This window comes from Prionailurus bengalensis, chromosome D4 (genome assembly GCF_016509475.1).
Source record: "Prionailurus bengalensis isolate Pbe53 chromosome D4, Fcat_Pben_1.1_paternal_pri, whole genome shotgun sequence".
In the NCBI taxonomy this organism is placed as follows: domain Eukaryota; kingdom Metazoa; phylum Chordata; class Mammalia; order Carnivora; family Felidae; genus Prionailurus; species Prionailurus bengalensis.
In genome coordinates this window covers 94,381,248-94,405,550 of record NC_057359.1, presented here as the reverse complement: position 1 = coordinate 94,405,550, position 24,303 = coordinate 94,381,248, and the positions used below count along the sequence as shown (strand labels likewise).

General features: G+C 51.2%; 1 protein-coding gene across 8 annotated transcripts in view; it reads right to left on the bottom strand.

Moving 5' to 3' along the window:
• Positions 1–10,907: 10,907 nt before the first annotated feature.
• Positions 10,908–24,303, bottom strand: part of EHMT1 (euchromatic histone lysine methyltransferase 1) — a 154,034-nt gene continuing 140,638 nt past the window's right edge. For all 8 annotated transcript variants that reach the window (XM_043565738.1, XM_043565743.1, XM_043565739.1 and 5 more), the window contains 8 exons: positions 23,408–23,575; positions 23,078–23,222; positions 22,301–22,378; positions 21,444–21,559; positions 20,155–20,241; positions 19,655–19,733; positions 12,376–12,551; positions 10,908–12,195 (listed from right to left, as the gene is read on the bottom strand). In XM_043565738.1, the coding sequence (XP_043421673.1) occupies positions 12,018–12,195; positions 12,376–12,551; positions 19,655–19,733; positions 20,155–20,241; positions 21,444–21,559; positions 22,301–22,378; positions 23,078–23,222; positions 23,408–23,575 (1,027 nt within the window). In that variant the 3' untranslated portion in view covers positions 10,908–12,017. The remainder of the gene's footprint in view (positions 12,196–12,375; positions 12,552–19,654; positions 19,734–20,154; positions 20,242–21,443; positions 21,560–22,300; positions 22,379–23,077; positions 23,223–23,407; positions 23,576–24,303) is intronic.

The window sequence follows — 24,303 nt, the reverse complement described above, 5'->3', positions numbered from 1 at the left end:
CTCAGTGAGGGAAGACGCTCCCACTCAGCCTTCTATCACTCTTCTTCACTGGAAGTCAGAGCTGCGCAAGTCTGACGCTCCTCCAGCCTTTCCCCACTGCCTCCCAATTTATTTCTAGTAATAATAACATCTACTCACTGTCACCTAATACAATCTAATAAAATCCTGTGCACGTAATCTCATCTACATCTTGAATGAACCTCGAAAACATCATGCTAACTGAAAGAGGCCAGACATAAGGAGCCACCTATTATAGGGCTCTATGTTATGAAATGTTTCCAGAATAAGGAAATTTGCAGAGAAAGTACAATTAGTGGCTGCCAGCTGGGGGAGGGGCCGAGGGGGAGGGAGTGATAATAGGTGTGGGGTTTCTTTTTGGAATGATGAACATCTTCCGAAATTACATATTGGTGATGATTGCATAACATTGTGAATTTATTAAAAGCCACTGAATTGTATACTTTAAAATGGTTAAAATGGTGAACTTTCTGTTAGTGAATTTTACCTCAATAAAAACTTTTAAGAAATGTAAATGACTTAAACAATAAAGATATTTGGGCCTCTTCCATCTCTTTCCATCAGTGTGGCCCACCTTCCTACTTGTTGGACCAGTGCTGTCTGTGACCTAGGAGTGCTGTGGCCCTGTCCTGTCCCCTCTTTGCAGCCACAGTGGCCTGTTCAAACTGTGACCTTAACGGCCTCACTACCCTGCCGAACCCTCTTGTGGTGCCGCTCCCTCGCCAGCCTCTCCAGCCTCATTGCTCATTCAGGGCCAGCACCACCGGCCCACAGGTGCTCACAGGTGCCATACGCTGTCCCTGTGCCCGGACAACTCAGTACACACTTCAGCTGTCAGCCAGAAGCCACGTCCTCATCATAACATCTGCTTCTCCAGCACAGCGTCCAGACTTTCTTAGTTGTGCATTTGTTTGTGACTCTTGACATGTTTCCCTCACTACAATGGAAGCCCATGAGGAAGAGAACAAGGTCTGTGCTCCTCACTGCTGTCAGCTGTGACACAATGCTGGGTGACAGGTAGCCAGAACCGCTTGCGAAAGACCCTTCCTACTCCCCTGTGCCCAGTGCACCACCCTGCCCTGCCCACTCCCACTCCAGAAGTGTCCCTGGTCCCTCCCTTCTCTCTGCCCTGACCCAGCACGGATGGCTACTCCCCGTCCCTTCTCCTCAGCAGCCAGAGCAGTTTTTCCAAGGCACAGTTCCAACCACGTCACTCTCCCTGTGACTTTCAAAAATCCAAGCTCCCTGACAAGCCTAGATTTGCAGCTGGCCCTCCTTCTCTCCAGCCCTCACTGCTCGACTGGTGACTCCTGGGCTCCTACTGGCCTGCGCTGGACGCTCCCACTGCCTTTCCTCTCACCCACCCTGACCCTTTCAATTAGTTTCTCCATCACTGGGTTGATCCATCTGGACACCACAGACATTTGGAAGCACGGGATTCTTTCCCATGCATTGTAGGGTGTTTGACAGCATCCCTGCTAGATGCCAGAAAATGTCACAGTATTTCTCATCTGTGACAACCAGGTCCGTCTCCAGATCTTGCAAATGTCCCCTTGGAGAGCAAAGGCACCCCGGCTGAGAACCACTGCTCTATCCTGGTAGTTACCACATCTGTATAGATTTCTCTCCTGACTTTCTTACCTAGGAATCTATTTGTTTCTGGACATCTTCCCCAGAGAAATGGTTTTTTTTATATAAAGACAGATGAAAGTTGACAAATTTGTAATAAGCGGGGCCGCCTGATGGCTCAGTCGATTCAGCGTTGGACTTCGGCTCAGGGTCATGATCTCATGGTTGGTGGGTTCAAGCCCCGTGGTCCGGCTCTGTGCTGACGGCTCAGAGCCTGCAGCCTGCTTCAGAGTCTGTGTCTCCCTCTCTCTCTCTGCCCCTTCCCTGCTCACATTCTGTCTCTCTCTCTCAAAATAAGTAAACGTTAAAAACATTTTTTTAATAAAAAAAAGTAACAAAGCTTATCTAGAAGAGCAAACAAATAAAATCATGAGAAAGAGAACACAAAAGAACAATAAATGAACAGTCCTAACAATATAAAAATATACTATAAAATAACACCAAGCAGACTGTGCAGTTTCTATACCCTTTAAAAGAAATTCTAGGGGCCCCTGGGTGGCTCAGTCGGTTGAGCATCTGACTTTGGCTCAGGTCATGATCTCACCATTTGTGAGTTCGAGCCCCACATCGGGCTCCGTGCTGACAGCTCAGAGCCTACAGCCTGCTTCCGATTCTGTGTCTCCCTCTCTCTCTGTCCCTCTCCTGCTTATGCTCTGTCTCTTAAAAATAAATAAAGGTTAAAAAAATTTTTTTTAATAAATAAAAGAAAAGAAGTTCTAGAAATGGTGCAAATGTGAAGTAACCTCCCTGGGAGAGCAGCAAGGGTGTCATAACCTCGAACTGCAGAGGGGTTGAGTGTGACACCAAGTCCAGAAGCCTCTGCACAGCTGTTCAGTGGGCTCACCCGTGGACGACACCACACAGCCAGGGGCTGAAAACTACCAACTTACAGGAAAAAACTGCCTGACTGCATTACAGAAGAATTTGAAAGTCTTGTAAAGCAGAAGCAAAAAAAGCACTCAAAAGCTAATACATAGATTTAAATAACCCATCACAAAGTAAATCAGCACATTTGGGAAATACTATTGATGCAGAAGACAAGGGATGAATCTTCTTGCTATCCAAAGAGCTCTTTCAGATCAATAAAAAGATTTAACAATTTCACTGAAAATTGGCAAAGGACATGAAAAGTTGCTTCACAGAGAAAGGCAAACATCATGAAAGAACTCGGACTTAGACAAGGTGGTCCCCGGTGGGCAGAGGCTTGGAAGTTTAATGGCACCGAGCGGGGTCATTTGGGAACAAGAGACCATGTGGGAGGTGTGGGCTCTGGAGTCAGACTGTGGGTTAGTCGTGGCTCTGCCATGTTTAGCTGTGTGGCCACGGGCATGGTCTTTGACATCTCTGTTCCCTCTTCTGTTAAGGAGAGGGCAGTCCCCAGCATATAGTTATCTTGAGATTTAGACGATCGTGTTTGTGAAGCACTTACAAGTGTCCGGACACAGGAAGCACTGTGTCAAACCAACAGTAAGAGCTCCAGAAATGTTACGTATTGTTCTTTTTATCAGTATATATATTTTTAGATGTTTATTTACTTTTCAGAGGAGGGGGTGCAGAAAGAGGGTCACCGAGGATCTGAAGTGGGCTCCGTGCTGACAGCAGAGAGCCTGATGCAGGGCTTGAACTCACGAACTGCGGGATCGTGACCCGAGCCAAAGTCAGACACTCAATCGACTGAGCCACCCAGGCACCTCAATAAGTTTTTATACAAATGTTTGGAAGAATATTCACGAAAGTGTTCATCGTGAGGAAGACGTTGGGAGTAAGTGGACTTTTAACTTTTTTTCCTGTATTGTATTTACAATGGATTTTTTCTATTTGAAAACATAAGGAAATAGGATGCTTGTCTGAAAGGAATTAAACCAATGGGACAGCACAGCACAATGAAAAGGGGTGTGTGTGTGTGTGTGTGTGTGTGTGTGTGTGTGTGTGTGCGTGCACACAATCTAATAAATGAGATTTATGGTTTGTGGGAAAGGAAAGGTTAGTCAATAAATGCTTTTGAGATCACTGGCTTTCAGTTTGGAGGAAGATAAAATTCTAGTATTCTTTCACTTCTGGCCATGACAGACTAACTGGAAAAGGCACACCTCAGAGATGATAAGGGTTGGGTTCCAGACCACAGTAAATATCACAATAGAGTCAAACGAATTTTTTGGTTTCACAGTACATATGAAGGTTATGTTTACACTATACTGTGGCTTAAGTACAACAGCATTATATCTTAAAAAAAAAAATCCATGCACATACCTTAACTAAGAAGTATTTAATAGCTAGAAAATACTAACCATCGACTCAGCTTTCAGCGAGCCAGAATCTTCTTGCTGGTGGAGGTCTTGCCTCCATGTTGGTGGCTGCTGACTGATCAGGGTGGTGATTGTTGAAAGCAGGGGTGGCTGTGGAAATTTCCTAAAATAAGATAATGAAGCTTTCCCCATCAATTCTTCCTTTCACAGATGATTTCTCTGTAGCATTCTGTGATGGCCATTTTTTTAAAGTTTATTTTACTGATTTTGAGAGAAGAGAGAGGAAGTGTGTGAGCAGGGGAGGGGAAAGCAGAGAAGGAGACAGAAAATCCCAAGTAGTCTCTGTACCATCAGAACAGAGCCTGACGTGGGGCTCGAACTCACAAACCGTGAGATCACAACCTGAGCCGAAACCAAGAGTTGGATTTTTTTTTTTAACGCTTATTTATTATTGAGAGACAGAAAGAGACAGAACATGAGCATGGGAGGGGCAGGGAGAGGAGGAGACACAGAATCTGAAGCAGGCTCCAGGCCCCAAGCTATCAGCACAGAGCCGGACACGGGGCTCGAATTCACAAACTGCGAGATCACGATCTAAGCCAAAGTCGGACGCCCAACCGACTGAGCCACCCAGGCGCCCCCCAAGAGTTGGATTCTTAACCGACTGAGCCCCTGGGCTCTTTGTGACAGCATTTTACCCACAGGAGAACTTTGAAAACCGGAGTCTGTCCTCCCAACCCTGAAGCTGCTTTACAACTAGGCTGTGTCATTCCAACACTTTTCACAGCGTGTTCACCAGGAGTAGATTCTACCTCAAGAAACCACTCTCTTTGCTCCTCAATAAGAAGCAACTCCTCATCCATTAAAGTTTTATCCTGAGATGCCAGCATCTTTAGGCTCTTCAAATCCTAGTTTTCTTGCTGTTCCCACCACACCTGTACCTACGTCCTCTCCTGAAGGCTGAACCCCTCAAAGTCAGTTTCTTCCAAATTCTTGTTACTACTGACATTTTGGCCTCTTCCCATGAACTAGGAGTGTTCTTAATGGCATCTAAAATGATGAATCCTTTCCAGACGGTTTCAATTTACTTTGCTCAGATCTGTCAGAAGAATCAATATGGCAGCTGCAGCCTTACACAATATATTTCTTAAATAATAAGACTTGGGGGATGCCTGGGCGGCTCAGCCGATTGAGCACCCGACTCTTGATTTCGGCTCAGGTCATCATCTCATGGTTTGTGAGCCCCGCATCGGGCTCTGTGCTGGCAGTGCAGGGTCTGCTTGGGATTCTCTCTCTCCCTCTCTTCTCTCTGCCCCTTTCCCCCTTAAAATAAATAAACATTAAAAAAAACAATAAGACTTGGAAGTAGAAATGGATGTTATGTTAGCAGGCATGAAAACAACATTGATCTCATTGTCCATCTCCATCAGAGCTCTTAGGTGACCAGTAAGCTGTCATTGGGCAGTAATATTTTGAAGGGAATCCTTTATCCAGAGCAGTAAGTCTCAACAGTGAGCTTAAAATATACAGCAAACCACACATGTGCTGTCATCCAGGCTTTGTTTGTCCTGTTTACAGAGCACAGGTACAGTTGATGGAGCACAATTCTCAAGGGCCCAGGATTTTCAGAATGTTCATGAACACTGGTCTCAATTTCAAGTCACCAGGTACTTGAGCCTCTAACGAGAGTCAGCCTTTGAAGGCAGGCGCTGACTTCTCTCTCACTGTTAAAGTCCTGGATGGCATCTCCTCCCAACAGAAGGCTGTTTTGTCTACCTTGCAAATGTTTCGTGCAGCCGCCCTCACTGATGGTCTTGGCTCCGTCTTGTGGAGAACCTGCTGCAGCTTCCACATCAGCACCCGCTGCCCCCACTGTGCGGTCATCTTCTGGAGACAGCGTCTCCCTGAAATCTCATCAACCAACTTCTGCTCTCTTCAGACTTCTTTTCCACAGCTTCCTCACCTCAGCCTTCACAGAACTGAAGAGTCAGGGACTCTCTCTGGGTGAGGCTTCGGCTGAAAGGAACGTCGTGGCTGGTTGATCTTCGTGTTCAGAGCTGAAAGGAACGTCGTGGCTGGTTGATCTTCGTGTTCAGACGACGAACACATTCTTCCACATCAGCAGTGAGGAGGTTACCTTTCTTATCATCCATGTGCTCACTGGAGGAGCGCTTTTAATGTTCTTCAGGAACTCTCCCTTTGCATTCCCAGCTTGACTGATGTTTGGTGCAAGAGGCCCCTCTTTCGGCCTGTCGACGTGCCTTCCTCACTGAGCTGAATCATTCTTGCTTCTGATTTAAAGTGAGAGATGTGCAGCTCTTCCTTTCCCTTGGACACAAAGATGCCGTGGTGGGCTTATTAACTGGCCCGATTTCAGTACTGTTGTGTCTCAGGGAATGGGGCGGTCTGGGGGGTGGGGGGAAGAGACGGGGGAGCAGCTGTTCAACAGAGCGGCCGGAACACACACAACACGTATCGATCAAGTTCACACCATCTTACGTGGCACGGTTCACAGTCATAACACCAAAGGTCACTGATCACAGATCACCATAACAAATATAATAATAATGACAAATTGTGAAATACTGCAAGAATTACCAAATGGGACACAGAGACAAGAAGTGAGCAGATGCTGTTGGGAAAACGGTGCCAGCAGACTTGCTCGATGCAGGGATGCCTCAAAACTTCAATCTGTAAGAAACACAGTATCTGCAAAGCACAATAAAGCAAAGCACAACAAAACAAGCACGCCATTACAAGGAAAAAAACCCCAAAAAACGAACCCGGTGAAAAAATGAGTACACAAGCTACAAATCAAAAGAATAATAACTGGCTAATTAAAGCAAAAGTAGTAACAATATCTTGGTGTATAGACAGTAAAATGTATGACAATATCATGAATTATTCTCTGAGGCTCTCAGTTATGTGTAAGATACAGGCTACGGGGAGAGAGCAGCGCCATCCTGGTGTTGTCACACAGGAGATTGCCCTTGTAGGGACACTGGAGCATCAAGCCAGCTATTTTCATGGTTCAGAGAAAAAAAAAAAGCTCTTTGCCCTGTCCTGCATCTTTCTTGCAAGTCTGAGATTCTATCTGGCTTCCTTGGCTTAACACATAGTTTTAAATGGTGAGATAACGAAGTGCATGCTGTATTGTTCCAATTATAAAAAATTCTAGAACAGAAACTATTCATCTATACTGACCCAGGCAGATCGGCATCTCCCGGGGCAGGGTGGGGTTGACTGCAAAGAGGCACCAGCAATGTTTTGGGGGATAATGAGACGTTCTTTACATCTTGATTGTGATGGTGATAGTTATAAGAGTACATACACTTGTCAAAATTCATGGAACCCTTGAGTACATTTTATGATATGTGAAGTATATCTCAGTAAAGTTGATTTTAAAAGTTAAAAAAAAATCCACCCAGCTTTTTTTTTTTTGATAGGAATTTATATGATGTTTCAGAATAAAAACAATTTGGAGTATGTAGACCACAGGTGATTCTGATACTTAAAATGAAGCTACAGGAATAAAGACAGAAAGACAGGCAAATAACCACAGGAATGAGAGTTCATGAATAGAGTCCACACGCATGTGCCAACTAATGTTCTACCAAGGAGCCAATGCAACTCAATGGGAGAATCTTTAAATCTTTCTAAAAATCAGCAAGTGCCCACACTGGGGAAGATGAGGCTTGATCTCTACCTCCCTCTATGCTCAAGCATCAGTTTGAGATGGATCACACACCAAAGCATAAAGTCTAAAATCGTAAGGATTTAGAAGCAAATGGGAATTGATCTTCTCAACCTTGGAATGGGCAATGATATGATGCCTACGGACAGAGAAAATGCCCCCAGAATAGAGACTGGACTTGCCCCAATCTGTAAACTTCTGCTCTGAAGAAAATGAACACAAAATAACAGACTGAGGGAAAACACTTAAATACTTCTGTCTGACAAAGAAAGGACTTGTACCTAGAATACACAAAGGACTCCTACGCTTAACAATGGAAAGATGGTCCAATTAAGAAACACACAGAAGACCGAACACTTTGCACGGACAATACGCATCTGAAAAGGTGCTCATCATCAGTGGGGATGCAAATGAATGCCACATGCCACCACACCCCCCCCCCCCCCGAATAGGCGCACTTGGTACTAGCGGGGGACGCCAGCAGAGCGCTCTCACACGCGACGGTGAGTGGAATAGCACAGCCACAATGGAACATGCGCTGACCGCCTCTCGCAGCAAGTCCGTGTCCAGGGATTTTCCCTGCACAACAAAAACATTCACACAACAGACTGTAAGAGAATGTTCACAGGTGCTTTCCTGATAATAGCTCCAAACTGGAAATACAAATGTACATACGATGGGGAAGAGGTAAACAAACCTGGCATATCCTTACCACGGAATTCTCTTCAGCAATAAACTGACGCTTTACAAAGTGCGAGCAAAAAAAAAAAAAAAAAAAAAAAATGCTGAGCAAGAGAAGCTAGAAAAGAGAGTCATATGCTGCATGGATCCATTTACATGAAGTTCTGCAATGGAAAAAAACCAATCCAATCTATGGTGAAAGAAACCTGAACAGGAAATGCCTCTCGGAAGTGGGAACCAGCTGGGAAGAACACAGAAACTTGCCAGGTGACGGGAAAGGCCTATTCTCTGGGGAGGGAAGGGTTACGCGGGGAAAGCGGTCTGTCAAAACCTGCTGTGCTGTACAAACAAGACCCAGGCACTTCACCACGTGAAAACCATCCCTCAATTCTTAGAATCTTCAATTCATACCAGACACCAAATAAATCCCACCTAGATTCCAGAGCTAAACTTAAACTTACGTTCAGCATGGGCACAAAGCTACGATGTATAGAGTTCCCACAAATCAGTAAGAGAAATAGGAACACCACAATGAAATTTTCACCAAGGTAGTACACACAAGAGGAAAAACCGGTCTGCAACAACCAAGTAAGTGCGAAATGTAATGCTTTGAGGCATCACGTTGCTCTGGATAATTAGACAAGGTAGGAAGTAGGACAATGGTGCGTGCAAGGTGTGTGAAAACATGCCCCCTTGGTGGAGGTAAAGGCTGGGGTTTTGCTGATCACTTCCCAAGTGGACACCAGGGACGCCCTCTGACCCCTTCTCTAAGAGAACACCAGCGGAGTGCAGGGTGGCACACAAGTGCTACAGTCCCTGGTGGAGACCGGAAACATCCATGCGTACGTCAGCAAGGACTTAACCGCGGTGTGGTCCCCAGAGGAGTCACAGACAGGACACAGCCGAGGGGAGGGCATGGCGTGCTCCCTGAAGCAGGCAGGGAGGCTGAGAAAAGGCGTTTCTGGCGGGTTTCTCGGTTTCTCTCTAGTTCTCATGTGCCGTTTTGATTTTGGCAATGACAAGTATGACTTCTCCAGAGAGAACTACCCACCCCACCCCACCCCACCCCCCCAAGCCACATGCCCACACCCGCGCTTACAGATTGTGCCCTGCTGGCGCAGAGACCCCACAAGCTTCTCTGGGCCCAACCCTGAGCCCGGCCCACAACTGGTTTAGGGACAGCCACAGCGGATGCTGATGGGAGTCTCTAGGACCAGGCAGGAAACAGCAGCCCAGGACACAAACTTCAGGCTCCCCAAAGCCAAGCCCTGTGCAGGCTCATGTTATTTAATGTTTATTTTTGAGAGAGACAGAGCGTGAACAGGAGAGGGGCCGAGAGAAAGGGAGACACAGAATCCGAAGCAGGCTCCAGGCTCTGAGCTGTCCGCACAGAGCCCGACGCGGGGCTCGAATCCACAAACCGCGAGATCACTAACTGAGCCAAAGTCAGATGCTTAACCGACTGAGCCACCCAGGCTCCCTGTACGCTCCTTTTAGATGGTCAGGACTTGCTGTCGTGGTGTCTGGTGGGTGGGAGGGTGGTGGGGTCTACTCACCCCACAGGCTTCCCTAACACAGCAGCAGTTTTCGACAAGACTGAATCCTGACTCAACAGATACCTCTGCACACCCAGCATCTAACCCGGTGCACAGGACAATCACCAGAGTGCAAACGACCTTAGCTGACTGCAAGGTAAGGAGCTTAGAACCCAAGGGGGTGAGGACTGTGCTGGGGCAAGGGCCACAAAAGGTTGGTGGCGTCCACGAGGCCTGAAGTCCAAGCTCCAGGTGGACCCCCTGCCCCTCCCCTCCCCCCGACGGCCTCTGGGATGAGGCCTCCTATGGGCCCACTGTCCCGAACCCTCCCGGGCCACTGCCCCAGCCCAGCCCCCGCTCAAGGCACCACCCAGAGGAGAAAGACAAGCCTGGGGAGCCAACCCAAGCCCTCCTGGAAGAAGGGGCGTCATCTTTCTATAGGATCAGCCCCATCTCTGTCCCACTTGGGTCACGGGTGCTCACGCACACCCAGGCCTGTAGTCACCTTCCTGGTGGTGACACGGCTGGACCAAGGGCCCCAAGGGAAGGCATCCTACCTGGGCTATTCACAATGTGCAGGAGAGCTGTTACTGTTCCAGATAAATGTCTGAAAGTGTCTAACTGGATGACTTCCATGTATTAAAAAACCCAAACACTCAAGCTATTTCTTGTTGAGTTTACAGGTGCCGGGGGGAAGGCCAGCCCTGCACAGGACACAGGGCTCCTGCTGAGGGGCAGAGGCCGTGGCTGGCTGGCAGGAAGAAACTGCTCCAGTCTCATCGCGCTCAAATGCAGATCTGATTAGGGATGCTGGGCACTTACCTGGTGCTTACGCCCATCAACCTCCAGAAAGATACCTGGGCCTCAGTGCCTGGTGGTCGTACAAAGGCACGCGCGCACACACACAGGCATGCACACACACTCTGCACTTGTCTGCCTGGGGCGGATGCAGGTAGCGTCCTCTTCAGAGACAGGCTGTGCTGACAAGGAAGGTGTGTGCCGCCTGCTCGGACCCGGGCCGCGTGTGAGCCCGCGAGCACCCCAGAGGGAGCACGGGTATTTGGCAGAAACCAGCTGAAACATGGCATCATAATAAAAACCTCCTTTAAAGTACTTCTTTTTTTTTATTGATTTCATTGAAAACAGAACAAGAAATGGTCTGAGCCAAAAGACTGCTCTTAAAACTGTCAAAAACATTTTAACAGAAAAAAATAAACATGACTGCATCATGAATGTTTTAGAAGAGCCGCACAAAAACCCCACTGCTACTGCACTAATTACAGTATTTAAAAAAGTATATGCCAAAAAAAAGTATATGACCTGGCAGGCCGTCACACAAAAGGTGATGGCAAATTTATTCCACGACAAGACTAACGTTTTAAAAAAAGTTTTTTTCCTGCATTTTATTCTAAAATCACTTTGTTCTCTTTATACAGTTGATAGTTTATTTTCACATGGTGAGTAGAAACCACACCAGAATCAGCACCGTTGTCTGTGTTTTGTGTTTTTATTTGTCCTAATGTTCAATAACGGTAGAAAATAAATCAGTTTATTCATCATAGCATGTGGTTTAAAAATCAACAGAAGGCGCCAGCATTGCTGCGCTGGCGGGGCCGGTGCGGGGTCCTCCTCGGGCCATGGCCCTCCTGCACCCGCCAGACCGCTTCCTCAGAAAGAAATGCATTAGAGGTCTGATATATAGGACTAGATATAGGACTTCTTTAAAAAGCAAACAAACGTTTTCTCCAAAGTCAGTGACGGCTTGGCCCTGACCTCTCCTAGGTCGAGGTGGGGACGGCATCTGCGCGGTGCCCAGAACTGGCACCAGCCACGCAGGCCTCGTGCAGGCAGGTCTAACGGAGCAGCTCGAGGGTGATGGTGTCTTCGGCAGGTGCCACGCAGGGAGCCTGGGCTGACCGGGCTTTGCCAACAAGCCCCACGGTGGAACAGGAACCAGGGGAGTTGAGGGGGAACGGGAAACGTGGAAACGACAAAACCATCATCAGAAACTCACAAGGTCACGCCAGCGCGGATTCCCAGAGTGTTCCAAAGCGCCCGCCCCCAGCCCGGAGGCAGCCACGCTGGGGCCTCGCAGCCACGGCCCAGGTCCCTCCAGCCCCAGGTCGGAGCCCTCGGGTGTTGTGTGCGTTTCGCCTTCCTCTCCAACCTCAGTGTGAACGGCACCGACGCTCAGCGCCCCAGGCCGGCTGCTGCTCATAGGGGGTCAGCGGTGGAGGAGCTGGTGTCGGGCAGGCCGTTCTCCTGGCCGTCCTGGGCGGCGCTGGCCTGCCGCTGCGCCGCGGCCGTGCTGGAGTGCCGGCACTTGGGGGAGCCACATCGGCAGCTGAACAGCTTGCCTTTGATGTCCCAGAAGCGCTCCCCGTAGTCAAACCTGGGGAGACAGCAGAGCTAAGGGTGCATCCAGGCCCCACACCGCCTGGGGGCAGGCCAGCCTGAGCAAGCGGCCTGGAGACACAGGAGGCTACCGGGGGTAAGTCTGCACTGAGTGGCACGCGGATGCACCCCGGAAGGTCCCCAGACCCGCCCAGCCCCTGGGGACCACGGCACCTACCCCAGCTGCTCCCCAGCCTCAATCAGGCGGGTGCTGAAGAAGGCAATCCTGGGAAAGCGCAGGTCCTGGTGTGACATAAACACGCGCACGGGCACCAGGTTGGGCTCGCAGTGATGGTTGATGAAGCGGCTGACGTTCCCGTAGAACCGCGCGTCAATGCAGTACACCTCACCATCCTAGTGGGCGGGAAGGAGAGCGGGGAGCTCGCGCAGGAGTCTGCAGACCGTGGGCAGAGATGCGCCCCCAGAGCAGGGACGCAGGAGGCCTCCATGCCTTGGGGAGGCGGCCTGCTCCATATGCCTCCTGGCCAGTCGGGCTGCACAGGGCACACGTGGATCATCTGATGCTCTGACGCCACCAGTACCAGGAGGAAGGAGGCGGGCGATGGGAACCACAGGGGGCGGCAGAGCCCATCGCAAGCAGGTGCCGGGAGACTCGGAGCGTGCAGGGCAGGTCGGACAGACGGAAGGAAGCAGCACTCGGGCCAAGGGCCGTCAGGTGGCTCCCGAGGGGTGGCTACAGCCACGGAACAGGAACACTGCCATGTCCTGCTAGCCCGGTGGTACAGACAGAAGTCCCACGACCCTGACCCAGCACTCCTCCCACGACAACACGCAGCAGAAGGGATACTGAGCCGACAGTGAGAAAGGGTGCTTGGCTGGGGGCCTGACCTCACCACAGGAGCCCTTTAAGAAGCAGTTTTCTCTGCAAAAACCCAGAGTGCCAGAGGTGGCTAGGGCCTGAAGTCAGAGGGGCCATGTGGCAAGGAATGTGGGTGGCCGGGCACAGCCAGTGAGGAAGTGGGCGTCGACCCCAGAATGCAAGGAGCTGAATGCCACAGCCACAAAACAGACTGCAGGCACCTCTCCCCAGACACCCCCATCAGCCCCTGGGGCCCCAAGCAGAGGGCCCGGTCACACAATGTCCACAAGGGGAAGCCAGTGAGCACGGACCTTCTCATGTGGCTGAGTCCCTGGGCACTTGTGATGCAGCGACCACAGGAACCAAGTGTAAAGTGTGGGAGGGAAAACCAGACAGGCAACAAGGAGAAGGGGACCTTCCAGGTGTGCATCCTGCATATGGCAGAGCATTAACCAGAAGCCAGAGGACCCTCAGTGGTCAAGGGAAGACAAAACGGTGGCAGAGACGGGTGGTATCTATCAAGTTTTCTGCCAAACCAAAGGCATACATGCCCCTGACTCAGCAATCCCACCTCCCGGCAGGTCCCAAAGACATGCCGAAGTCCAGAACGACGGCCATGGCACGGATTCTGGCCTCTGCCTCTGGGTGTGACGGACTAGGTCTGCAGGCGAGCCCACCCTGCGCAGCAGGGGAAGCTGGGAGCAGAAGCTGTGAGGATCGGGAGCGAGGAGCCGGAGCCCACGACGGCAGAGCGGCGGGTGCACAGGACAGGACGGATGCCAGGGATGTCGCCACCTCGACAGGGGAAGAGCCCGCACTCGAGCCCAGCCGGCCAATTTTAACAGAGCACACAACACACGTCGCGGGAACGCTGGAGCCACCAACAAGTCAGCACGAACAAAGACAAAGAACCGAGGAAGTGGACGCGTTCTGAAGAGAAAGGACAATCGACGGAGTCCAGCCCTGAAGTGAAGCAGATGCCGCACGGACACGTGAGGATGTCAGAAGCTCCCTCAGAGCCATCCTCGCCACAGGTAAAACAGTATGTTTCTCACCGAGTGAAAATCTCCGAGAAATAGAACTAATAGGAGAGAATGCAATGGAAAGTCTCAGTCGCAGTTGCCTGGCCGCTGAGCAGAGCTTTGGGGACCTGGGTGAGGACAACACACGCCCCACACAGCGCCACGTGTGCAGGACAGGAGACGCAACAGCCAAGGCTGAAATCAACCTGAACGTCCCCAAAAGAAGGAGAAGCATGAACACGGTGAGCTCCACGCCACAGCAGCACCTCAGAAAAATGGTGGGGGGACCACCTTTCCTGTCAGAAACGTGAGGAAGTGAGACACACACACGGATACTCTTGAGGGCAGGAAGGGAGCACGCAGAACACGCAAGACTTCCGAACATGACCTCGTGTAATCTTTACTTTTTAAGCCATGTAAATATTTTACATAACTAAAAAATAAATTTTAAAATTCTGGCACTTAATGTGGCACTTGGGTGGCTCAGTTGGTTAAGCGTCGGACTTCGGCTCAGGTCACGATCTCATGGTTCATGGGTTTAAGCCCCACATCAGGCTCCGGGCTGACAGCTCGGAGCCCGGAGCCTGCTTCGGATTCTGTGTCTCCCTCTCTCTCTGCTCCTCCTCTGCTTACACTCTGACACACTCTTTTTCTCTCTCTCTCTCTCAAAAGTAAATAAACATAAAAATGAAATGAAATGAGATGAAAGGAGATGAAAGGAGATGAAATGAAATGAAATGAAATGAAATGAAATGAAATGAAATGAAATGAAAATAAAAATAAAAAGAAGATAAAATCTGGAATTGAAAATGAACCGAGACACACAAACATACCTACAACAGCAACCTGGGAGCCCACCCACACGGAGAGACCATCGCGCCAAGTGCTGCGGGCCGGTGCTCGTGTCCTCAGTGGGACATGTTCTAAGACCTCACACACACGCTGCTGCCACATGAGGGATGCTCCTCTGAAACGAACACGCGAGGAGCCGGGATCTTTACCGTGGGGGACGCAAGTGTAAGACCAAAGGAGTGGGGAAAACCCAGTGATGTTACATCTGAATGGGAATAGTGACGTGAACACGTCTTTCATAACTTCTATTCTAGAGCTCTGTCCTCTAAAAAATTAGACCAGAGCCATCGGCACCCTGATGGCAATGAGCGCCTTGGTGTCCTGACTTGGTACCTAAAAATCATCTCCACTGCAAGGACCAGGGGCAGCTTAGGGAAGTCTGAGGCCAAATGAGGGAAGCCAGACATAATGGAGCCCAAGGAGGCGAGGCTGGTGTGAACAGGCTCCACGGCCACGGAAAGGGACAGCTCGAGCTTCGGAAAGAATGACGATGACTGGTCAAAACTGAGTACAAAAAATCTGGGAGCCAGTCACATGTGGAGACCCTGACCAAAGCCTTCAGGACATGCAACAGCCCCTTTCCCATGCTGGGGACAAGCTGCAGGTTCCACACCCACCCCGCCTCAGTCACAGAGCACAAAGTTGGGTCCTCTGCCCACTGGTCTCTGGACCCCATAGCTTCCAATATGCTACCTGCACTTTCCTGGAAACAGGGGCAGGAGAGGTGAGTGTTCAGAAGGTTCTAGAACAGCAAGGAGAGGGAGACCTTGGGGTCTAGGCACAGACCCAGAGCCCAGGGACAGTCCATGCCAGGGAGAAGGCAGGCTACATGGCAACAGGTGGTCAGACCCTGGAAACATTCTGAAAGCAGAGCCAGAAAGTCTGCTGACGCCTTAGACCGTGGGTGGGGAGGGCCCAAGCAGTGGGCACATAGGTCCCTCGGGCACAGGAGCAGCCACACTAATGGGGACATGAGGTCTGAGCTGGAGCGGCCCCTGGAGGCTCTGGTGTACTCGCAGCCCTTCACACACCAAAAGGAATGAGCCACAGAAGCAGGATGAAGGGAGCATCTTGAGGGGCCCAGTCTGGTGGGGTGAGGCTGATGAAAGACTGGAAGGTCAGGAGTCACGAGGGCAGCCGCCGGCAGGAGAGACGGGGCTGCCAGAGTGGTGCCCCCAGGAGGGGCTGGGGTCTGGCTCCACCCCCAGACACCAGGGACGAGGACACTGGATGCTGCTCAGATGCCAACGCCCCTAAGTGGTTCAACAGACCAGACATCATCCCAGTCAGATCCCAGCAGCCTCTCCGCACAGACACCCGGATTCTCAAGCTTACATGGAAATGCAGAGAACCCCAGAGAACTAAAAGGACCTTTAAAAAGGAGCTACCTGGTGTCAATATTTACTCTGAACTGACAGTAGTCAAGAGACAGTGGTATAGCTTTGAGGGTCAGCAGATAAATCAAAGGAACAAAACACAGTTCAGGCACAGACCTACCAGCAGAAGCCTTTCCGGCTGACTGGCTGGCTGGTCTGGAATAACTGTATATTCACACGGACAAGCAGAAATCTCCAGCCTTATCTGAAACTACATACTCAAGACGGATCGTGGATCTAGAAGTTAAAAATATAAAAATTTTAGAAAAAGGAGAAAATCTTCACGACCTTGTGATAGACAAAGATTACTAACAGCACAAAAAGCACTAAACCATAAAAAAACTATTCTGTTCTACGAAAGACATCGTTAAGAAAATGAAGATGCACAGGGGCACCTAGGTAGATCAGTCGGTTAGGGTCCGACTCTTGATTTCAGCTCAGGTCATGATCCCAGGGTCCATGAGATGGAGACGAGATCAAGCCCGGTGTCTTGGGCTCTCTCTATCCTTCCGCCACCTGCGCATGTATTTTCACTCTCTCAAAATAAAGAAATAATTTTTTTTTTTTACAGAAAAAGAAAATGAAGAAGCACAGGCTAGGAGATAATACAGGTGTCTGACACAGGTCACGAATCAGGAACTGTAAAGAGCCCTTCCAACCCAGTAAGAAAACAAGTAGCCCAATTAAGCGATGGGCAACAAATTTTAAAAACTCGCGCACAAAAGAAGACATAAGGAGGCCAACTGGCATGTGAAAAGATGCTCCTGTCAATAATCATCAAGAAAATGCCAAATTAAAATGACAGTGTTTGGAACTCTCCTTTGCTGCTGGTGGAAATGTACAGTGGTCCAACCACTTTGGGAAAGTGCTTGCTCTTTCTCTGTAAGTTATTAAATGTATACTTTTACCAGATGGCAATAATCCCACTCCCAGGAATTACCCAGGAAAACACAACTCACACCCACAAAAAAACAAGTCTATGAAGATTCACAGCAGGTTTACTCCTAACAGCATAATCTGGAAATATCCAGGTCCATCCACAGTGGTAGCACAACCTAGCATGGGTATTGGTGGGTCACAGGATCTGCCACCACCTGGGTGGCCCACGAAAAGCCAGACAGAGAGGAACACACGCTCTGACTCCACTTCCAGGAAATTCTAACGCAGGAAAAACCCACCAGCAGAGACAGACAGTGGCTCCGTGGCCAACCAGGCCGGGGGCATATCGGGGCACAGGTGCCTTTGGGGTAATGTTCCAGATCTTGCCTGTGGGGGTGATTAGGCTGTACACACATGTGTAAAAAACAAAATCACATGCTTAAAGTTCACTGCGTGTAAATTAATTACAATAAAGTTGACCCCAAAGTAAAATGATCAAAAACCTATTAGATAAAACAATACAACAAACGATCTACAGGATCCCACCACAGAACACCATCAAACATTACTGGGGGTAACTGAAGACGACAAACAAGTGGAGTGATACACCCTAGAAAAGAAGGTGGCAAGACCCTCAGTGACCCCTAACTGTGTCACGGGTTAAACCACCCTAATGAAATCCCTACAGGGGTTCTGCAGAACTTGTCAAGCTGATTCTAAAACTTATATAGAAACTGAAGGAAACCCAGAAGATCAAGACACTCCCAAAGACCCCAGCGTCAGAGGACGTAAACTAGGATGATTAATGTGGCACAGCCCAGCCAAGACAGTCGTGGACACAGGGAACCCCCAGGCACACAAGGACACTGCGTTATGACAAAAGCTGCACTACTGAGCAGTGGAGAAAAGGGTGATCTTCTCAACAAATGGTCCTGAGTCAGGCAGATACAGATATGGGGGGGAAGAAAAAAAGCTTAACCCTACAGTAAAGTGACTATATACCTACATGTAGAGACCAAGTGTAACTTCTGGGGAATAGCACAGATGTGTATCTTTTGATCACCCTTTATTTTACTTTTTTTTTTTTTTTAATTTTTTTTTTCAACGTTTATTTATTTTTGGGACAGAGAGAGACAGAGCATGAACGGGGGAGGGTTAGAGAGAGAGGGAGACACAGAATCAGAAACAGGCTCCGAGCCATCAGCCCAGAGTCTGACGCGGGGCTCGAACTCACGGGCCGTGAGACCGTGACCTGGCTGAAGTCGGACGCTTAACCGACTGCGCCACCCAGGCGCCCCTTGATCACCCTTTAAAACACCTCGGCTTTACTGGGACGTTACAAAACCCCACAATACGTAGGAAGAAGCTGATAAACTGGACTGCACTAAAAATAACTTCCAGAGCGCTTGGGTGGCTCAGTCAGTCAAGTGTCCGACTTTGGTTTTGGCTCAGGTCATGATCTCATGGTTCATGGGATCAAGCCCTGTGTCAGACCCTTCGCTGACAGCACAGAGACTGCTTGGGATTTTCTTTCTCTCTCTCTCTCTCTCTCTAAAACAAAAAAACAAACAAACAAAAAAAAGAACTTCCATTCGTTAAAAGGCATCATTAGGAACTAAACAAGCCACAGACAGAAAAGATCCACGAGACACAAATGTCAAAAGCGCATCTGACCCAGAACACGTAAAGAACTGCTACAAACCATAAAAGGCAAACAGCTCAACAGATGAGGAAAGGCAGAAGACCGAGGAAGAAGCACAGAGGATCTGGGGGCGGGGCATGGCTCACTGCACCGTGCACGCATGATGGGGTCACTGGGGCGCCCCAGAAGTCTTGGGGTAGGGGTGTGGGGCAGTGCCCATGCACTGCAACCTCCCAGGATGTAGGTTTCTCTTCGTGAAACACAGATCTCACGTGCCTGGCTCTCTGAGAGCCACCTGCAGGGCAGGGCTGGGGTGGGCACGGCAGGAAGGTCCGGGCCTGGCTCAGTCCTCATCCACAGGGCAGCTACTCGGGACTCTGGCTAGAGAGCCCCATGTCCCCACTTCTACCCTGACTGCTTCTGCAAGTTCTTAAACAGCAAAGTCACAAACCGAAAACAACACAGGTACCAGGGTAGGGCAAGGACAGCTTGAGGTTGCCTCCAAAAGTGCCCAGAAGCCTGGATCCTGGAGTGAAGACCAGGGTCCAACTACTGTCCCCACAACCAGGAGAGCAGCTGGGACACACATGCAACCCCTGATGCCTCACACAAGTCTTGCTCCCACTTTGCCTGTCACCGTGAGCCCCCTGCCCTCTGACGGCCACGGGCTCTAATCCCATGAGCAGCGGGGCTTCAGAGGGCTGGTGCATCCGGGCTCAGCACCTTCAGGAGAGGCAGGCTACTCTCTGCACGAGCCCAGAGGCCTCCCGAGCGCAGAGCGGGGCCGGTGTGAGCGAGCCTCCTTACCACTCCCATGCTGCACGCTTGCAATCTGCTCTACACCCCAACTCCTCCAAACACATTACCTTATTGTCAAGATCAAAGAGGTAAGAGTCTTCTTCCCGAACGTCAGCTTCCGAGTCAGAGATGAGCTCTCCCACATACCTGCAGGAAGCAAGATGTGCGTGAGAACACCAGACAGCACTGCCTTGCCCCTGATGGCAGGACGGGTTGCACAGCAGCCATGGTGGGGCCCTCTAAACTGTCGCCAAGCATTTTGGAAAATTTTGCCAGGGACTGAGCTAGGATTTAACTTCAGGACCCAGAAAAGGGTGACACAGAAACCCCTTCTCCGACCAGGGATCCACAGTGACCCTACCCTGGAAACCACTGAATGGTACCATCTTGAATGAGCCATGACCTGGTAAGAGCCTAAGTGCAAGCAAAAAGCCAAGGAGGTAGGTGAGGGGTGGAGACAACATGAACTTGGTTTTCAGGGATACCCGCAAGTCCCAGGCACAGCTCTGCTGTCCACAAAACGGCAGAGGCAGCCGGCAGCCCTGGGGCGACCCAGGCACTCACTTACTCGCAGACGAAGGTGCCCAGGGGGATGTCCTGCAGGGACCGCACGCCCCAGCCCATGTTCTGTGTCCGGTAGAGCTGCAGCCTCGCCCTGGAAAACAGGGTCAGCCACTCACTGCCAAGTTCCCCAAAGCTCAGCTCACATGCAGATTACACTGCCAGCCACAGCAGCACACAGAGTGGAAGATACTGCCTTCTTAACTGGAGAGCACCTCAGAGCTTCACGTTCAAAGAAGCAGCGACTCTCGCACTGATGTCCACGGTGCGCACTCAGTCAGTGCAAGATGGCCTCAGAACTGGGCCCGAATGCCAGCGCATGGAGTACAGCCCCTGGCCCTCCCATTCCTTCATCTGAACACAGGGATAGGTCTAGCCAAGCCTCTAGGCTGTGATGACGGGCAAAGGGGCTAACGCCCGGCATGCCCCTCAGGGTAGATGGGGAGCTCTCCCAGGCCCAGGGCCATGAGGACCCACCTGCCCCTTGGTGTGTCCAGGGGTCCTGGGGACGAAGGGCATATCTGTCCTCCCCCAGAGGATGTCCTGTCAACAGGGGACAGGGACGTGTGGGCTGGTCAGAAGCACTCTCTGGCTGCTGATACTGTGACACTAGACTGATGTCATACGTAAATCCCCTTCACAGCTGAGAGGGCGGAAAGAGGTCTTCTAATTCTCAAGCTCGTGTACAGAGGAAAGGCTCACGGCCAGGGGACGCTCAGGTAACGGGTCCGAGCCTGGCCAGTGCAAAGGGTGCTGGCCAGACCTCCCTGGACCAAGTACCCCTAGTGTCTTAAAAACAAGGCACCCACGTGGTCTGAAATGTTTTATACCGGAACACCATCACACTGTCGCTGTTAGAGACACGCAGACAGTACGGGATGTTTCAGAAATGGTTTGAGTATTAAAATAAAACAATAGTGGCCCTAACAGTTGCTGTGTGCATGTTAACTGGGAGACAGAGGCAGTGCTCACACCAAGCCTGGCTCCCAGCCCCAGCTCAGTGGGCCTCACCCACAACTGAGCTGCTTGGAAGCAGGACTCTCATGTTATTTACATCAGCCTGTAAAAGGCCAGAGGACACGGGACTCAAAGGAGACAGCATCTCTTCATCTCTACTGTGAACACGCAGATGCACTTGAACACACTGTGCCCCTGTCTGTATGGAATACACATAAATACAATGAACTTCGTGAGAAACCAGAATCACTTTCAAACTTGGAAAACAGACCTGACATCACTCTACTGAAGGGCTTAAAATCCTGCACCCAGGGAGGGGCTCCCAGGGCTCACGCTCACCTGAGACCGTTCTGCACGACGCGGTTCCGGCAGCTCCTCCAGCAGGAACAGGCATGGTTGCACTCAAAGATCAAGGGCGGCTCCGCCATGTTGAACTCCGGCAGGAGCCGGCCGTCCTGGGGACAGACGTGCAGTCAGGACCGAGCACGGCTCGCCACTCATGCTAAATAAACTGACACCAACACAGTTTTACAAACTAAAAACCTTATCATGAAAAGGATGGTTTTTGGTCAAACTTCGTAGCTGGGTAAGAGCATAAAGTTACATGTTCGTGCTTTGGATGGGAAGCATCAAAGCGGGAGTCCACACCTGCCGTGGTCGGCCTCCCTCCTTCTCCCTGGAACTCACTCAGCCTCAGCAAGGCCACCAGCCCATAGGCCTCTCCGCCTCCTTCAAGGGGTCGGTGCCCCCTGGACCACTGCCCACTCTCGGCCTTGCAGCCCACAGGACCACAGCCATGACGGGGACCTGGCCACGGCCAAGCCATCAGGTGGCACACCAGGGCCATTCTGAACACTGAGAACTTTCCTCAGAATGCTTGCTCTTGCTCACCTTCGGCACAGCCGTGCCTCACTAAGAACACACACCCCAGCCCCAGGCCCGTGCCCCTTTCCTTACAAGGTGACTTTGGAGACAACCATCTGCCATGGTCTCCCCTCCAAGCCTGTGTCTCATCCCCACCCCAGGACACCCTGGCTTCCACCCCCACCGATGACCTCTGAACTCTCAACTCCAAGAGCATTTAAGTTTCTTATGTTGGATGCTGGCCTTCAGAGCCCTCTCTGCCCCAGCCCGGCTGGGCACCGTCCTGGGTCGGAGGGGACTCACCGCACAGCGCACCCCAGCCGCAGGCTCACCTTGTCGTACCAGCAGCGCATGCTGAGCTGGCCACACATACAGTTGCTGGAAGAGCAGTCGTCAATGCACACGCAGTACTGTGGGGAGACCGTGCGTCACACGGGAGAGCTGTTCTCTGCTCACAGCCTCACGAGTCTCAAAGCCACCCCTCTACCTGACACGTGCTTTCTGAAAGCCACGCCCGTGCGGAAGAAAGGTGACTGGCCCTAACGTCTCCATTCTCAGGGACACCGGGGGGTATGCAGCCCTGAGGAAGAGGGCACGTGGGCAGAAGAGACACTTCTAAGTGCCTCTAAGACACTGCCAGCCTGCACAAGGGGCTCTGGAAGAAGAGCCTTCAGGAAGGAGAAGAGGAGGGGGTGGTCAGACACGTGGGGCCATGAGACAGGGACACATGAAGGAAATCCTGCCAGGCTTGCACTCAAGGCCAGACGCTGCCCAACAGGGAAAGGCAGAGTGCCGAGCCACGGTCCAGTCCTGAGGGCACACATCTCACTTCAGCAGGAGCCAGGCCCCTCAAGGCACAGGACGGGCTCCTCGCTCTAGCGTGGCCCACAAACTACCAATCACCAGGGGATGCTCGGCACTGCCCTGGGGGCTAGGGACCCAACACAGGATACAGGGTCCGTTTTCAGGAAGGATCTTTATCTGCCTTTCAGCTCTTTGGTGGAAGACAACTGCTGTGAGGGCCGGGTCTTCTTGGGGAAACATCCGTGGACCCCGGGCCCCAAAGGCCCGCCGCCCCCCCCCCCCCCCCGCCCGCCAGCACCGCTGACCTGCAAATGGGTGATGTTTCTGTCAATGTTCATGGGGGACGTCACGCAGTTCTGAGAAACGTATTTATAGTTGCTGGGGCACGGCTCATTGTCCACAGCGTTGACACACGGGATGGGGATTCGCTCATAGCCTCGAGCAATGTCTCTGCCGCCGGAAAGGGGGGACGTTACCTTTCGCGGTGACAAGTGACGCCCCAACAGGGCAGCCGCTGAGGGCTGGGCCAGGCACTTTGCTCTCGGGCCCGGGGACGCCTCAGCTTGAAGAGAAGCTTTTGTTTCAAACTCTTAAACCCCCACGTGTCACCATTTGGCCCAGAATGGCCTCCTCACCTGCTCACCGTCTTCTCCGTCGGGACAGGCCTGTCGGGGGCTGCGTCCCGCAACGCCCGGCTCATCTGCAGAGCGTCCCACACCTGGGAGTTGAGGCTGGCACACTGCAGGGGCGTCTCTCCCTCTTTGTTTTTCAAGGTGACATCTGAATCCCGAGAAAGAAAGAGGCTAAAAGGAAAAATGTAAGCCAACAAAACATTCAGATCTTAATTTAAAGGCACGAGGATGAGATTTATGAAGCGACTCTAGTCAGTAAGAATAGAGAGTACACCACTCATCTCGAAATTAAATTTTGCTGACCAGGGCTTCTAGAAAGGTCAGCCTGACTCACCAGGAATGCACTCCATTACTCCTTCTCCCACATTTACAATCAAAAGTCACCTCAGTTTTCTCGGGAAGAGCGTGTAAGGAACTAAGGACGGTATCTGAGGTTTCCTGGCTTTCCCATTTAAAAGCACGCTCAAGGATGAACGGGTAAAGCACACCCAGGTGGCTGAGGACACGGTCAGGGGCCGGGAGGCGCTTCGAGGGCCTGATGCGAGTCAGAACCGCACGGTGAGCGGCAGCGCGGTGCTCCGGCCCCCACCACAGGGCAACCCCTCATCTCTGAGCTCCCACTGGGAGCACAGCGGCTCCCTAGGACCCCAACTGTAGCCACGTGTGAGTGACACGGGGAACAGCTCTGGCGAGTGGCGAGCAGCAGCACCGGCACCTCCACCCCTCCCGAGCAGGGCCGGCCCGTCGCCCCAGACCGGAGGTGCCGGACAACTTGACCTAATAAGCATTTGGGGATTTTTCACAACGATCCTCCCTGAAACGGAAGGAACCATGCTGACTTCAGTCGCAGACTGGGAGACTCACGCCTCTGCCCGCTTGGGGAAGGAGCTCCATTCGGA